At 44.9% G+C, this 14,271-nt stretch overlaps 1 protein-coding gene across 4 annotated transcripts in view; it reads right to left on the minus strand.

Moving 5' to 3' along the window:
- The window catches only part of Adgrf5 (adhesion G protein-coupled receptor F5), a 92,834-nt gene that overhangs the window by 23,644 nt on the left and 54,919 nt on the right, over nt 1–14,271 (minus strand). For all 4 annotated transcript variants that reach the window (XM_051204585.1, XM_051204587.1, XM_051204583.1 and 1 more), the window contains exons 4-10: nt 12,821–12,991; nt 10,911–11,087; nt 10,691–10,800; nt 8,717–8,775; nt 7,975–8,120; nt 6,189–6,410; nt 4,289–4,492 (exon numbers count right to left, since the gene is read on the minus strand). In XM_051204585.1, coding sequence (XP_051060542.1) covers nt 4,289–4,492; nt 6,189–6,410; nt 7,975–8,120; nt 8,717–8,775; nt 10,691–10,800; nt 10,911–11,087; nt 12,821–12,991 — 1,089 coding nt within the window. The remainder of the gene's footprint in view (nt 1–4,288; nt 4,493–6,188; nt 6,411–7,974; nt 8,121–8,716; nt 8,776–10,690; nt 10,801–10,910; nt 11,088–12,820; nt 12,992–14,271) is intronic.

The following is a 14,271-nucleotide window of genomic DNA, read 5'->3' on the forward strand; positions in this document are numbered from 1 at the left end:
GGTTTATTTTATCACAGCAACAGAAAAGTAGCTCCTACAACCAGCTTCCTCCCTGTTGCAGCCACTCCAGAGATTTCCACTTTCTTTCACTTTGACTAAATCACTTCTCAACTATCTGAAGACGTCCTCTCTCTGTTCATCCTTTCTGGAGCCGAGTTCTCAGAAGAAAGACACATCTGCATTAACGATTCTACTGTAGAGAGCTAAAACGTCGCCCTCTGATAGGGGTCTACTCACGTGACAATCCCTCTATTTTCTCCAGCTCCAACTCCTTGGTTTTTGTGATGTTTTTGCATTTGTTAGCTCTGGTTCCCCACGCCCATTTTTCCTTACATCTTTGAAATTGGCCTTTGTCATCCTCTACTTTACCAAAAGTCTTTCCTTAAGACCAGCAGGGACCACCTCCTCTTTTCTCCATCCAGGCTTCTCTTCATAGTATCTGCACCCCACCCTCCCCACTGCCGGTCACCTTCCTGCTGTGGCTGCTAGAACCTTCAGGTCTTTCATTTATTTGTTTGTTTATTGTAATCATCCTCCCGGCCCCCTTTCTAAGCCCCTCTCCTGAGCACCCTTCTTAAATGTCCATGTTGCTCCCTGTGTTGTCCTTGACCCCACCCCCTCCATCCCAACCCGCTCTTTCTCATCTTTTCTTCACGCCTTAAGAAAGCTTTGACTTCCAGTTACAAACTGAGATTGGATGACTTCCCACACTACTCTAAAAGGAATGTCCTGGTTGGAAACTTTTGAGGCAAATTCCCAAGTGTTGATTTGACATCTCCGGTACCCTCAAACTCAACACGTGCGATTTATTTATTTTTCCCCAGACAAAACTCCCACATCCAGTGTTTCCTCTGGCAGAAACACAAACTTCAAAGTTTAAAGGCCACTTTAATTACCTGCACTTCCTCACATTGTGCGTTCACGTCCACTCCCTTGTAAATTTGCTCTTTGCGCTTAGAGCCCCGACACAAGGCTGTCTCAGTCAAAGCATGGTCACTCTCCTGGGACCCACTGTTTGCTCTCTGACCTGTAACAAGGCCTCAAATCTCACTTAGTCCCCTCCTCAACTAACTCACGCTACCTGTGAGTTTCATTTTCATTTTGTAGTTGACCTGTTCTTTGGTTTTGAGACAGGGTGTCACTATATAGCCTAACCTTGCCTTGAATTTGCTGTGCAGTTCCGGTTGGCCGTTGACTTGTGATTCAGCCTCCCTAGCTTCAAGTACAAGTAAACACCATGGCACCCGGAAGAATGTTTAGTTTGTTTCAAAGCTCTGCTCATCTATAGTACTTCTACCTTTAAATTCTTACAGTGTGTAAAGCCAGATGTTCTTAACACAGTGTGTGGCTCTGTGAACTAAGAGACAGATCCCCAGTAGGCAGACAGATAGGGAGAGGCAATTAGACAACAGAGACTTCCGGTTTCCTTCCCAACTTTCTGACCTGAGGCAACAGCCTGGCATCTCAAGACAAAGACCTAGCGGGCCCTTTCCTCCAACTAGTATTCCCCACCTTGCAGTGGACCAGCCCAGAAAGTTCAGGGCTGGATCAGGACATATTTACCCTAGGGCTGTGAGCCTATCTGGCTCTGTTTTTTTTCCAACCAAGTATCTCTAAATTGAAGAAGAAAAACCCCTCAAAGACCCTTAAAACACCAGAGAGGAAGGATGTGGTTTTAGGCTCAGAGACCCTACCTTTGCAGAAGGTATTTCTCTTGCTTTCTCCCGATAGGCCTCACTGTTTCCTCCTTGCTTATGAAATCCCTCTTTGGTGCTGAGATTTCTCCTGTTGCTGCCCTTTGTCCTTGAGACATTTTGGGGCCTTTAAATTCTTTAACTGGGAGATGAGACAAACCTGACCCTAGATGGTAGCAGCATTTATCACACAACATGCTCTAACCGGTCCCTCTCCTCTGAGCCTGCTTCTTCACCCTCTCAGAACCCAAACCACATCCTGGCTCTCAACACACCGCACAGCCTAGGACCTGGATAGCAGTGTTTGTAACTATACTTTCCCCTCCTTTTCCTGTTGAATGTAACTTACAAGTCACCCGGCGGGCAAGCCAATAAACCATGCAGAGTAAGAAAGACATAGAAACAGACAGAATAACAGAATGTGCTGAGGACAGGCCCCACACAGCACGTAAGTTGGTGTGTGTGGGGGGTCACTTTAGATGAGTGTCTACGAAGGATTTCAGAGGAGAGGAGGTTATTCTAAGACTTAGAGAAGGACAGCTGAGACTTTAATAGGAATCAGGGCTGTGCTGTGATTAAAGGCTGTGGGTGTATAAACCAGCAATCCTCACTGGAGAACTTAGCACTCCATCAAGTTGCTTTGGGGGCCAGGGCTGGGGTCAGGATGGGAGGATAACAAGCTATGCAGGAAATCCATTGTTCTGATGCTTGGTCAACCTTGCCAGACTTAGGAAAGTCTGCAAAGGGGTCATCAGCGAGAGAGGTCCCAGAGCATTGCACTGCAGACTTCCTGGTTCCTCTGCCAGAGGGCGAGGTCTGTCACCTTCCAGGGTTGAAAGCCCCTCCAGCAGAGCCATGGGAATTGTGCAAGGCCTCTCGTCCATCTGGCAGCTCCTTCAGGATGCCTGTGCCACCTTTTCCTTACAAGCCAGGGAAGTGACTACATGTTCCCTAGCGACACCTTTCAGAGTTCTCCAGATGTCTTTCTCAGCCGTTGAAGGCCTAATCGGATGCCGCAGGTGAAATGTGCTTCATAAGCTAGAGGTTCTCAGGAAAGTGTGGGTGGAAGGAAGCTGGTACTAACAACACAGCACAGTCTTCAGGGCAAAGATTTTGTAAGGGAACCACTCGGCACACTCAAAGGTTGTAGAGCTGCATTTTAAAGACTTTTTTCTTTAAGTGTTAGTAAGTAACATGGCTGTTTCTTAAAAGGAGAGATGGCGTGGTCTCAAATGGTTTCTAAATGGCAAATGGTCCTTCTGGATCTAAACTGCTGGCATCTTGGCACAAAACTGGCTCACGGGATGGAGAAAGTGATTGTAGCTGGTCTTGTGAAATGAGATCAGTGGAGAATCCCAATTCCTTTCTTTTCACATTGTGATACCCTTGGGAAAGTAATTTACTCTAGAGCCTAATTTCCTTATTTCCTCATTGAAGTAAAACTACTAGCTTCGAACTTGTGATCAAGTTTAGCTGTGATCACTAGCAGTCATGTTTTTAGTGGATTAACATGTTTGGAAAACTGTTAATAAGAAGTCACTATTTCTGCTTTAATTTTATGAAGATTTATCTTATGTTCGGTGTCTGAGCACTTTGCCTGCACGTGCATCTGTGCAGCACATGTATGCATGGTGTCCAAGGAGGTCAGAACGGAGTATCAGATCCCTGAGAGCTGGAATTGCAGATGATTGCAAGCAGCCAGGTTCTCTACAAGAGCAACAGATGCTCTTGATAGCTGAGCCATGTCTCTGGACACCATTTCTGCTTTTCTTTACTATTATTATCATTCTTTAGTATAAAGATCTCAGGGCAAACAAAAGCAGACTTGGGAACAAGGACCAGTGGGTAAAACACTTCCACATATGCATGCACGAGGATTGAAGTCAGATCCCCAACATCCTGTAAATTCTGCAGTCTGCCTATAACCCCAGCATGCAGAAAGGAGAGAGACCTGGGGGAGGAAGGGATTACTGGATCAATCAGGCTAGTTAGACTAGTGAAATTCCTGAGCTTTGGGTTCAAGAAAGGGAAAGCAAAATCAAGGAGGAACTTCAGTGTTAGCCTCTGCCCTTTATACATGGGTGCCCCCCCCCCACACACACTACATACATATACTTGCAAAAAGTTATGGGTAGGAATTTCCATGAAGTAACTGAAAGAGAAATAAGTCTGCAGAGAAGTGCAAGCTGGGATCAGAGACACACAAAAAAGCTGAAATAAGCATCTGCAGAAATAACTCCATGCACGGACGGACCTGAGAAGCTCCGGTCAGCCCACAGTGAAAATTTCATGACCTCAGCTTTAGCTTTTCGCTGAGGATGGAAAGGAAAGGAAGGATGGATGGCCCATGCTATGGACCTAAGTCAATAGGGTTACTCCCTCTCCTCTGTATCTGCTAGGATCTTGCCTACAACACTGCGTGATGTTTCCAAGCAAATGTTTTGGAGGCTAGTACTGGCATCCAACCTAGTTTTATCCCCCCCTGGTTCAGAATAAATGTCATGCCTCCTCTGCCCACAAGCTCTCTCATTTTTCTTGGCTGAAAGGCAAGCAAAGAGCCCTCTTTGCCAAAGGTCTTGATCTACGATTCTTACCTACAATTCTTATTTTGCCTTCCTGCTTCCATTCAATACTACTCCAGTTGGCAACATTCTCACTGCAGCAATTCAGCGATATAGGGTTGCTGTCACACACCACCTTCCTTTCTTCCTTGGCCAAAATCCGAATGGGAGTGACATCTAGCTTTTTGGCGTCCCCATATTCAAAAATATCCAATGTCAGCTTGCACCGATATTCACCTGTAAAGAAGACACAAAATTATGAATCGTTATCACTCCTATGGATGTCTCTTAATAAAATCGAACATCTCACGTAAAGTGGCATCTGAGATTTGATTCAAGAACCCCTAAAAGAACTTCCAGAAATGGTCGAGCCAATCAGACAGTTGTAGTAACATAAGGTAAAAAGTAGAGAAAGAGCTCCATTTCAGCATTCTCAGGGACAAGTGGGGGACTTTAAGACACAGGGAAATAAAATAGTAAGTCATGGGAATTGGAGGACCATGGACAATTCCTGGTATGCCATTTAATGCTGTGACAAAACCAGAATCTGCAAAGATGTGACAGGACTGATATATCCACAGACCTCTTCATTGTTGGTCCTAATGATTTCTGGTTTTAAGTGCAGTTGCTAAATATTGTGTGTCAGGCTCATTGTTAATTTCTGAAGAACTAAAATTTACGTTTCCGTGGTAGGCAGGCAGATGAGAGAAAGGATAAAGAGAGGGGTTGATAAAGGGAATAAGAACATTTTGGGAGGCTGGATATATCCACCACCTTGATTTTGGTGATGCCTGTTCAAGCATATGGGTCAAAACTTAATAAACTGTATACTTAAAATAATGCAGTATGTTATTTGCCAATTTTATCTCAGCAAACTAAATTTTTATAGATTAATTAAAATAAAATACCATAAAACTATACCTCATACTATGGAAAATTCAAAAATAAATCAGTGCGTTTGAATACCATTAAAGATAGCACCCTGGGTCATTGGGAAGATGGTTCAGGAGATATGCTATGCAAGCATGAGGGTCTGAGTTCAGATCCCTGGAACCTATATAAAAAGATGGAAACAGTAGCACGCATCTATAACTCTAGAGACAGGGAGGCAGAGACAGGTGGATCCCAGATCCCACTGACTGGCGGACTGTTGAGTGCTAGATTCAGTGAGATTCCTGGGGAGCCATGAAGAAAGACACTGAAGTCTGGCTTCTTCGTGGGTGTCTGTGAGTCTCCCTTTTCCTCGAGGCCTGTTGCCCACCAGTCCACAGGGACAAGGGGCAGAAGTGACACAGAGAGCCTGTGAGCATGATGGAGACAACACTCTGGGAGACAGCTTCAGTGAACCGGCTCAACTTTATTCCAGAGTCTAGGGAATATGTAAGATCGGGAACAGTAGTTGGGGATCATCTAATTTACATTAAACAGCATGCTCCTATATTAAGCATCTAGTACAAGCCTTAGTTAACATCTCTGGAAGCACGGCCCTATCATAACCCTCCTAGCGCAATGTCTATTTACCATGTAGGCAGCACGGGGACAGCTTCTGCAGGGAACTGTGTCCAGGGTCACACTAGAGACATCTGGACCTAGAGACAGTCTCCAAAAAAGGTCAGGTAGAGAACAGGGCAGGAGAGGGCTGAGGGATGGAGGAGGGTCATCCACGTTGCTGAGCTTAGAAACAGCTGCCAGACCACGGTAGGCTGCAACCTCTGACCAGCACAATCTTCCAGCAAATATGTACACACACACACACACACACACACACACACACACACACACACACACACACACGTGCCAAGGGATGAATTTTCCATTTTGGAACAGAAGCCATCAGGCTTCTTGTGGACAGCTCACCGCCATCCCCTGTTCTGTGTCTCTGGTCCGAACACACCATTCCCTTTCTCCCACAAGACTCAGGTCAGAAACACACCTGCATCTTGCTTCGTGAAGTTATATATGGTGAGGCTGGAGACCAAGCTCATGTTGTTGAGGGTGGAGGTGTGAATGGAGAATCTGCTGCCATTCTGGGTCTCAAAGCGTTTCTCTCCATGGTACCAAGATGCATTGGCGTGCAAGATTTCAGTTTCACACTCCAGGATTACACGGTCTCCTTCAAAGATGACTTCCGGGGTAACAGTGAACTTTGTTTCATCTAGGAATTAAAAGGAAAAATGTGAGGGTTATACGGCAATGAATGCAAGCCATGGAACACACTCTCCAGGATTCTTAGGGTGTCTTCCCAGCATCTTCCTGTCACAGTTCTGCCCATAGGATCCACGTACCACTCTTTGAGTAACAATGCTCCCTTTGCCTACTGATGCACCAAGAGCCCATGTCTGGACCCCACTGGAAGAGAGTATATAAAGTCACTATTTTAAATGAGCTGGAACAGCAGCTGGCAAGCCTCCCCAAGCATCAAAACCATTCAGGGTTAAGGTGTTGGTTAAGTACAGATGGGTCTTAATAGGGCTAGTGTTCTGCAGATGAGAGTGTTCTGAAGATGAGCTCTGAGGCCGCCCTCTAAAACAATGGGACACTATTTAGAGTCAGCATCTGCCGCTGCTGTCCCCTCATCAACCACAGTGGCAGCCCTACATGTATGGATCTTTTGAATACATGAACATAGAAAACTCTCAGTTTCTATTACAAAGCTCTGTTCCCATCTTCCTGACTCTCCAGTTTTGTGTTGGTCAAAGAAGGGCAGGTGTCACCCGGTGCTCCAGGCCTCCATAATAAGAAATATCAAATACCAACGTGATTTCCCAAGCCTTCATCCAATCCCTCAATTATTTATTTATTTATTTGGTATACACAATATTACATTTAATTATGTCCTTTTTTTTTTTTTTTTTTTTTTTGGTCTGCTTCAAGACAGGATTTGTCTATGAAACACTGTCTGCCCTGGAACTTGCTCTGTAGACCAAGCTAGCCTCCAACTCACAGAAATCCTCCTGCCTCTACCTCTTGAGTGCTGGAATTAAAGGTGCATGCTACCATGCCTGGCCTATTATGGCATATGGCATTTTAAAAACTTTTTTGTTGTTGATTCTCCTCTTCCCAGCTTCCATCTTCCTCCCCACCCCCATCCCTCCCCTCCCCATCTCCACCCATCCCTCCCCACCTCCACCCCTCCCCACCTCCACCCATCCCTCCCCACCTCCACCCATCCATCCCCACCTCCACCCCTCCCCACCTCCACCCCTCTCCACCTCCACCCCTCCCTACCTCCACCCCTCCCCACCTCCACCCCTCCCCACCTCCACCCATCCATCCCCACCTCCACCCCTCTCCACCTCCACCCCTCCCCACCTCCACCCCTCTCCACCTCCAACGCTGCCTCTCCACCCCTGGGAGCTTCCTTTCTGCTTTCTTGTCACACATTAAAAGTTAGGGTTGACATGTAAGAGAGAACATGCAATTTTTGTTTTTCTGAGTCTGGTTCACCTGGCTTTGCATTTTCCAGATTCACCTATTTTCCTGAAATTTTTCATAATTTTATTTTTCTTGACAGCCTAGGCAAATTCCATTGTACATACACAGGGAGTTTCCGTTATCTGTTTATCTAGGCCGATTCGATTTCCTTGATGCTGTGAATAATGCACAGCAGCACACAGATAGGCAAGAACTTCTGCGCTAGACTTCCCAGGTTTCATCAGCCCGGTCACCATGCCTACCCCAAATGGAACATGTATGATAATGTGGCAGGTTGCACTTACTGCTCGGCATTCCTTGGAAAGAGTTGTAGTCCATTCTGTAAGTTTGGTTGAGGTTCTGTGTGACCTGCTCATGGGCTTTGTGAATTGATCCAGGCAGTGGCGCCGACTTTAACTGGACCTCATAGTTCACAACCACGCTGCCTTTGCTGCATAGAGACCACTCGGTTCAGTAAAGTAATTACTTTGTGGCTTATTGCATGGAAAAGCAAAATAGCAGAAAACATCTGGGCACTATTATATTCAAGGAATTGCTAAAAATAAGCCTGTCTTCAAATGTTAATGGACAGCCCAAGGCAAGAAAAGTGATCAGATGAGGAATAGTGAGGGGAACCCACAAAGTTTCCAGGCTCCAGGGAGCCCTTCAGGACACACCAGAAAAACCTGCAATCCTGTCTGCAATCGTCTAGTAATGTCGTTACACTGCTTGCTATCCCATGTGATCCCACTTTAACATTTTCAACTCTCAGAACTACAGATGTATTTCTGTTTGCAAATTTCCTGCACGCATGAGATGAACGCACCTTTGTGTTACCTCACTGCTAAGGAGGTCCATCCGTAAAGGGCAGGGAGCATCATGGTGTCCCTTTTCCGGTTCACCACTGTGGTCTGGCAATAGCTCTCACCTCTACCAGGCTGCTCCAGCTGAGCACCCCACATCCTAGCCCAAGGATGTTTTGTCTCCTTCCCTGGTGTATTGGTTTCTGCCCTCATAGAAAAAGCGAGCAAATTACATCGTTCTTACGTGAACTGTGTCACAGTCACCGATCTGAATCCTGGTAAAATTTTGTAACCCTCTCGGAACTGGAAAATAAAACAAGAGAAAGGCCATGTATCAAAGATGGCTGGGCGATACCAACAATTTACACATACTCTTTATCAGTCTGGGTATGGCTTTATTTTGTGTATTTTGTGGGTGAGGGCATTGACAGGGCTTTGAGGGAGTAATTTCTAATAACGTGTGTCAATTTTTGGAGAAGCAGACAGTGGGTGAAGTACACAGAAGACTGCTCAGGGAAATGCAGAAAAGGATGCAGAGAAGCTGGGGAGGGCGGGGATCAAACTCTGAGTGGAAGGGGAAAGGAAGGAAGGCAGAATGAAAGGGTCCCACACGAAGTCTGACATTTCGATGTCTTTCTAGGACATGTCTGCCAGGCACAGAGCACTTGTATGCATTCTGAGGTGAGGAGCAGAAACATGTTCCTGAGTGTCAGAGGCAGCACTGAAGACTACTTCCTTAACCATAACCAGAGAGTTGCGGGTCAGGAACACCCTCCTGGCTGCCATCACAGTCGCTCGCCACCCTAACTCCACTGTGATTTTAATGAAACCAGTTTCATTCTGGATGATGTGTCTATAATTGTCTTCTGAATATCAATCCCATAATAGGTCCTGACACTCTCTAATGGTGGAATGCCTAGGTCGTGGTGGCTTGTGGACACATCTGTGAGGGATCATCTTGACTTTTGACTGGTGTGGGAAGACCCAGCTCATTGTGGGCGGTACCATTCCACAGGCAGAGGGTCTAGAGCTACACACGATAGGAGCAAGCTAGATGAAAGCTGGCAGCAAGAAAAAGCATGGGTACATTTGTTCCTCTTGTGACCGTGGTTATGATATGACTAGCTTCATGAGTCCCTGCCTTTACTTCCCCAAAATGTCAGATTGTAACCTGCAATTTTAAGCCAGATGAATTCTTCATCTAAAAATAACAACCGAAATGAAACTAGGACACCCAGAAGTCTACATGTGTAGTAGGTCTGGTAGCTGGGTGAGTAGACCGGTGAGTAGACATCAAAAGCTATTCTGTAATCCCACCTTTCCTTAAAAGTACAGAATTCAGTGAGTGATCTGCTATGTAGAACTATCATATGGCAGAGATGGGAATCAGTTGTCCCAGGGCACTGTAGAATCAATATTCTGCCAAGGCACCATGGAAAAGTCACCATTTTTGTGTGGCCCACTGGGATAAGCAGGAACTTTTCCTGACCTGAGGCAGGAGTCTGGCTGTCCTAGCAGTTATGGGAAGTCATTTTCTCAGCCTGAGTGTAATAGTATTTACCACACCAGTGAGAAAGCAAGCCGAATTAGCTCAAGCAAAGCATTCACATTTCAATGGCTTAATCTAATCTCAAGCACCATACAACTGCATATGGAAAATAGTTAACACTTGCAGAGACTTCTCTGTTTTTACCTCAGTGACTATAAACTGTCCCTAGAGTGAATGCCTAATGACCTTCAGAGTAGAGAAGTTTGAAACTCTCTGTGCTCAACCTTGAGTTGGACTGCCCAGTGATGGTAGGATCCTTATCTATGTAGGAAATGCCTGCCCATTGTGGGGGCAGTGCCATCTACTAGGCAGAGTATTCTGAGCTATACAAGACAGTAGAATGCTAGACTCCTGAAGAACAGACCTGAGCTACCTCCCTCTTCTGGACCAGGTTCCCAAGCCTGAGTTGGTTTTAGTGAAGTGATGCCACCAGATCGTATCTGAATCATTTTTACTTGGGGAAGAGGTTCTACTTATAGGCCAAGGTGATGCCCCTCTCCTCTGAATGCTATTTGATTTGAGTACTTCTTAATTCTCCTTCTCAGGTGGGTTTGCATGACTTCAAATCCTTCCACTTAGATTATATGCATGTAAGAGCTCTGTCCACTGGAACGAGCTTAGCTTACTCCACCTAAGCAGTGCCTTGGGCAAGAGACAGCCCAAACCTACCGCTCTTTCCAGGTCAGTCTTGTAGGACCTATAGAGGGCAGAGGAGGAGTTCTTGAGGTCTTCTTGAAATCCTATGTTCAGTCTGACTTTGATTTTTAAAGTAATATATGCTGAAAAACACAGGGCAAAATGTCACTGTCTCATTGGTGTTTGGGCACAGACAATACTGTCGGTAAAGTTGAATACCCGTTCAACCAGTCTCTAAAGAACAATTGCATACCGTCTGGGAGCTGGCAGAAAGGTCCCTGGGGAGGAAGTCCTTTCAGACAACTGCAGGAGTGGCCTGACAGGGCACCGTCATGCTCTTGACAAGTGAGACTGTGGAGACACCTTTCCCGAGGCCAAACATAGCCTTTTTCACAGGAACACAAGAGGTCATTTCCAGCAGGTGTGCACACTGCCATTAACCAAAAGAGAGGAGAGTCAGACATTTGTAGCTTGCAAGTGTCTACACTTGTAGTGTCTATCTTAGCTCAGTTTCACAATGACTTTCTGGAAAGTTCAACAGAATCACAGGAAATTCAAAAAGGCATCCATGCATCAAGAAACAAACCCTTAGGTTAGTGGAGGCAGTCTATTGAATTATTTTTGGGGTAGACATGTTTTATATTACACGACCACTAGGTGTCTATGATGAGTCAACCCCTTGATGTAGTGCAGTGGTTCTCAATCTGTGGGTCACAGCCTCTTAGAAAAACCTCTAGCTCCAAATACATGCGCGTGCGCGCGCGCGCACACACACACACACACACACACACACACACATGGTAGTTTGGGGTCACCACAGTATGAGGAGGGTCACAGCATTAGGAAAGCTAAGGATCATTGATACAGAGTAAGGAGCAGCCAGCTTCTAAGATGACCATTGAGCATCTCTGCCTCTAGAAATTCCCAGCCTTTTGTGGTATCATCTTAGAGAACATGGTAAAAATGATGGTATCATTTAGCATATTTTCTCTCTCTCTCTCTCCCTCTCTCTCTCTCTCTTTCTCTCTCTCTCTCTCTCTCTCTCTCTCCCTCCCTCTCTCTCCATCTTTCTTCTCCTCCCCCCTTTTCCTTCTGGGGAAATTGGCTGCATGGCACAAAGACCTGTCAGGAAGAGACTGGCATGTTACAGAATTAAGGTCTTTAAACCATAACTACTTGGGAACTGTAGTCTGCCAAAAACCAACTGGTGAACTAGAAAGTGGATTTTCCAGCCCAGTAAGACCTTCAGATCAAAATTCCTAAGCTAGAACCACCCACCCCAACCACTCCAAGATTCAAGACCATCTGAAACTTCAAGATTGCATGTCTGTTGTCCTAATGCTAAGAGTAATCTGCTCCATAGAAAGAAATCACAAATGTACAATGAAAATAAATGTCCTTTACATTTCAAGTCAAAAGAATAGCCCAAATGGAGTCTGAACTAGATGAAGACATTAAAAAAGGAAGGAAAAAAAAAAGTTCTGAAAACCTAGATCCATGAACCAGTTTCTAAAGTTGGACCAAAGAGATGTCTTTGGAAGATGCTCTGCAGATGGGTACCCATAGGATGCTACTCAAAAGAAAGTCATCAACAGTTACCAAGTTACAATGGTGCTTTCCAATTAACAGAACTTTTATAGAACAAAAGGGCAGCCTCATCTACAGGACACTGAGTCTTTGGGGACGGTGCCCTGAGACAAAGAGGAAATGGTTAATTTTAGTAGGGAGTTCTCAAACACAAAGTCTAATCATGACTTGATAGAACTGGGCCTAATATCTTGCTTCTGGTTCAGGTATGTGCCTGGTTCCTATTTCCTGACCTATGACACCCCAAAGAAAAGAAGCTGTTGTTTATTACATAGTGAGACCCTTCTCTGCTGCACCCACAGAGGAAAAGGATCCAGTAATTTGTCAGGAAGGGTCTGTCCATATCTTGGGGATCATTTTATCACAACCACCAAGGAAAAATGTGGTCATCATTTAAAGTAAGGTGGCAACTGGCTGGGAAATTTTACTGCTAGCAAATTCATTCTGGGAGGAATGGAGTCATAAAATTACACAGTCACTACGCTTGGCTCCAGTGTTTTGATATAAAAGCCGGCAGTCTGCCTTTCTCCCCTTATGCTCAGTCATCCACTCCCAAGCAACGCAAGTCTCCGTCACCTGTTGTCACTGCTATGCTCACGATGTCGGAGGTTGGGTCAGTGCTGTTTCCTTGAAGTGGAAAACTGAGGCTGTTCAAGTGAGCTTTGACAGACTCCAGGAAGGAGATGTTTTCAAAACTGATCTCAATATCCACGGTGTATTCTTCCTCCACAGGACCACCCACTGCAGCTGAAACAAAAGCGCACGAAGACTAGGACCTTTGCAGAGGCAGGAGAGAGATACTGGTGGGTACCAGAGCAGTGAAAGTTAGTGATACATTCATGCAGATACTGGGCGTGGCCAGTATCTAATGAGCCCTTTAAGAGAAAAAAATATGTTTATCTGCTCTGCTGTCTCCCAACTACTACCCTTAACTTTGACGCCCAAGGCCAAAGGCCATGTGTGAAGAGTAAGATGTGGCTGGGGGAAAACTAGTAGCAGTGACCTAGAAGGAAGGCTCTCACACCTGTGTAGTCAATAAGAGCTCTGATCTCTACCCACAGGAATGAGTTGATGTCTTTATCACATTATGTAGATTGCATACACTCTAAGAGCTGAACAAGTGTGCATATATGCTTGAAAACCTTCTAGAACATTCCCTCCACCCCCACCCACCCCTGTGGTTAACTTTCTTTTGTCCTTCGCTTATACCCAGACACACAGTGTGTTCTTTATTGTTGCTTCATATCCTTCTCACCACCACTTGAATGGTGGTCAACAAAAGTTTGTCGACTTGAAAAGTGAAATGAGAGCTTCCCAGTTCTTCATTGCCTTTCCAAATTGTCTCCAAGTAGTTGAATGCCAGTTCTTCAAATAAATCTGCTCCAAACACACACACACACACACACACACACACACACACACACACACACACACACACCAGCAGGCTATAGATATAATATCTAACCTTTGAATGGTTCCTTTCCAGTTTCCATATCACACCGTGTCCTGACCACCGGTTGCAAGCTCCTGGGACAGAAACTGATTCCTTCCCTTCTTGTGACCTCATTCATCTGTCATGTAGCTCACCATGTAACAAACATGTGGCAAATAATCACTTCTTACTAAGCCTATCTTCTATGTCAAGTCATCATTCACTTCTCTGGGCTAATCACTGCTCTAGTCTGTGCTGGAAAATACTATTAGAATACACAATTAGGGCCAAAGATATGAACTTGGTTACTACTTTATGAAAAAGCTTGAAGGATAACATTGCTTTTTCACACAGAGATATAGAGAATATTTTGTAAAAAGTTAACAAAAAGCATTCCTGTAAAAATTTAAGTAAAATCAGATAACATGACCTGTATTTTAATATGTCGTTAGAATTCTGTATTTTCTTTCTAAAGACAATTGTTTTCCTATGAAATTATAGAGTGTGTTTTAACCATCTGAAGGACTATTGCTGGGAAACACCGAGAAAGATCAGAATAGAAAAGTCCAACGGTTAAATAGTATTGCTGGAAGCT

The sequence above is a fragment of the Phodopus roborovskii genome, unplaced genomic scaffold (assembly GCF_943737965.1).
Source record: "Phodopus roborovskii unplaced genomic scaffold, PHOROB, whole genome shotgun sequence".
Taxonomy (NCBI): Eukaryota; Metazoa; Chordata; class Mammalia; order Rodentia; family Cricetidae; genus Phodopus; species Phodopus roborovskii.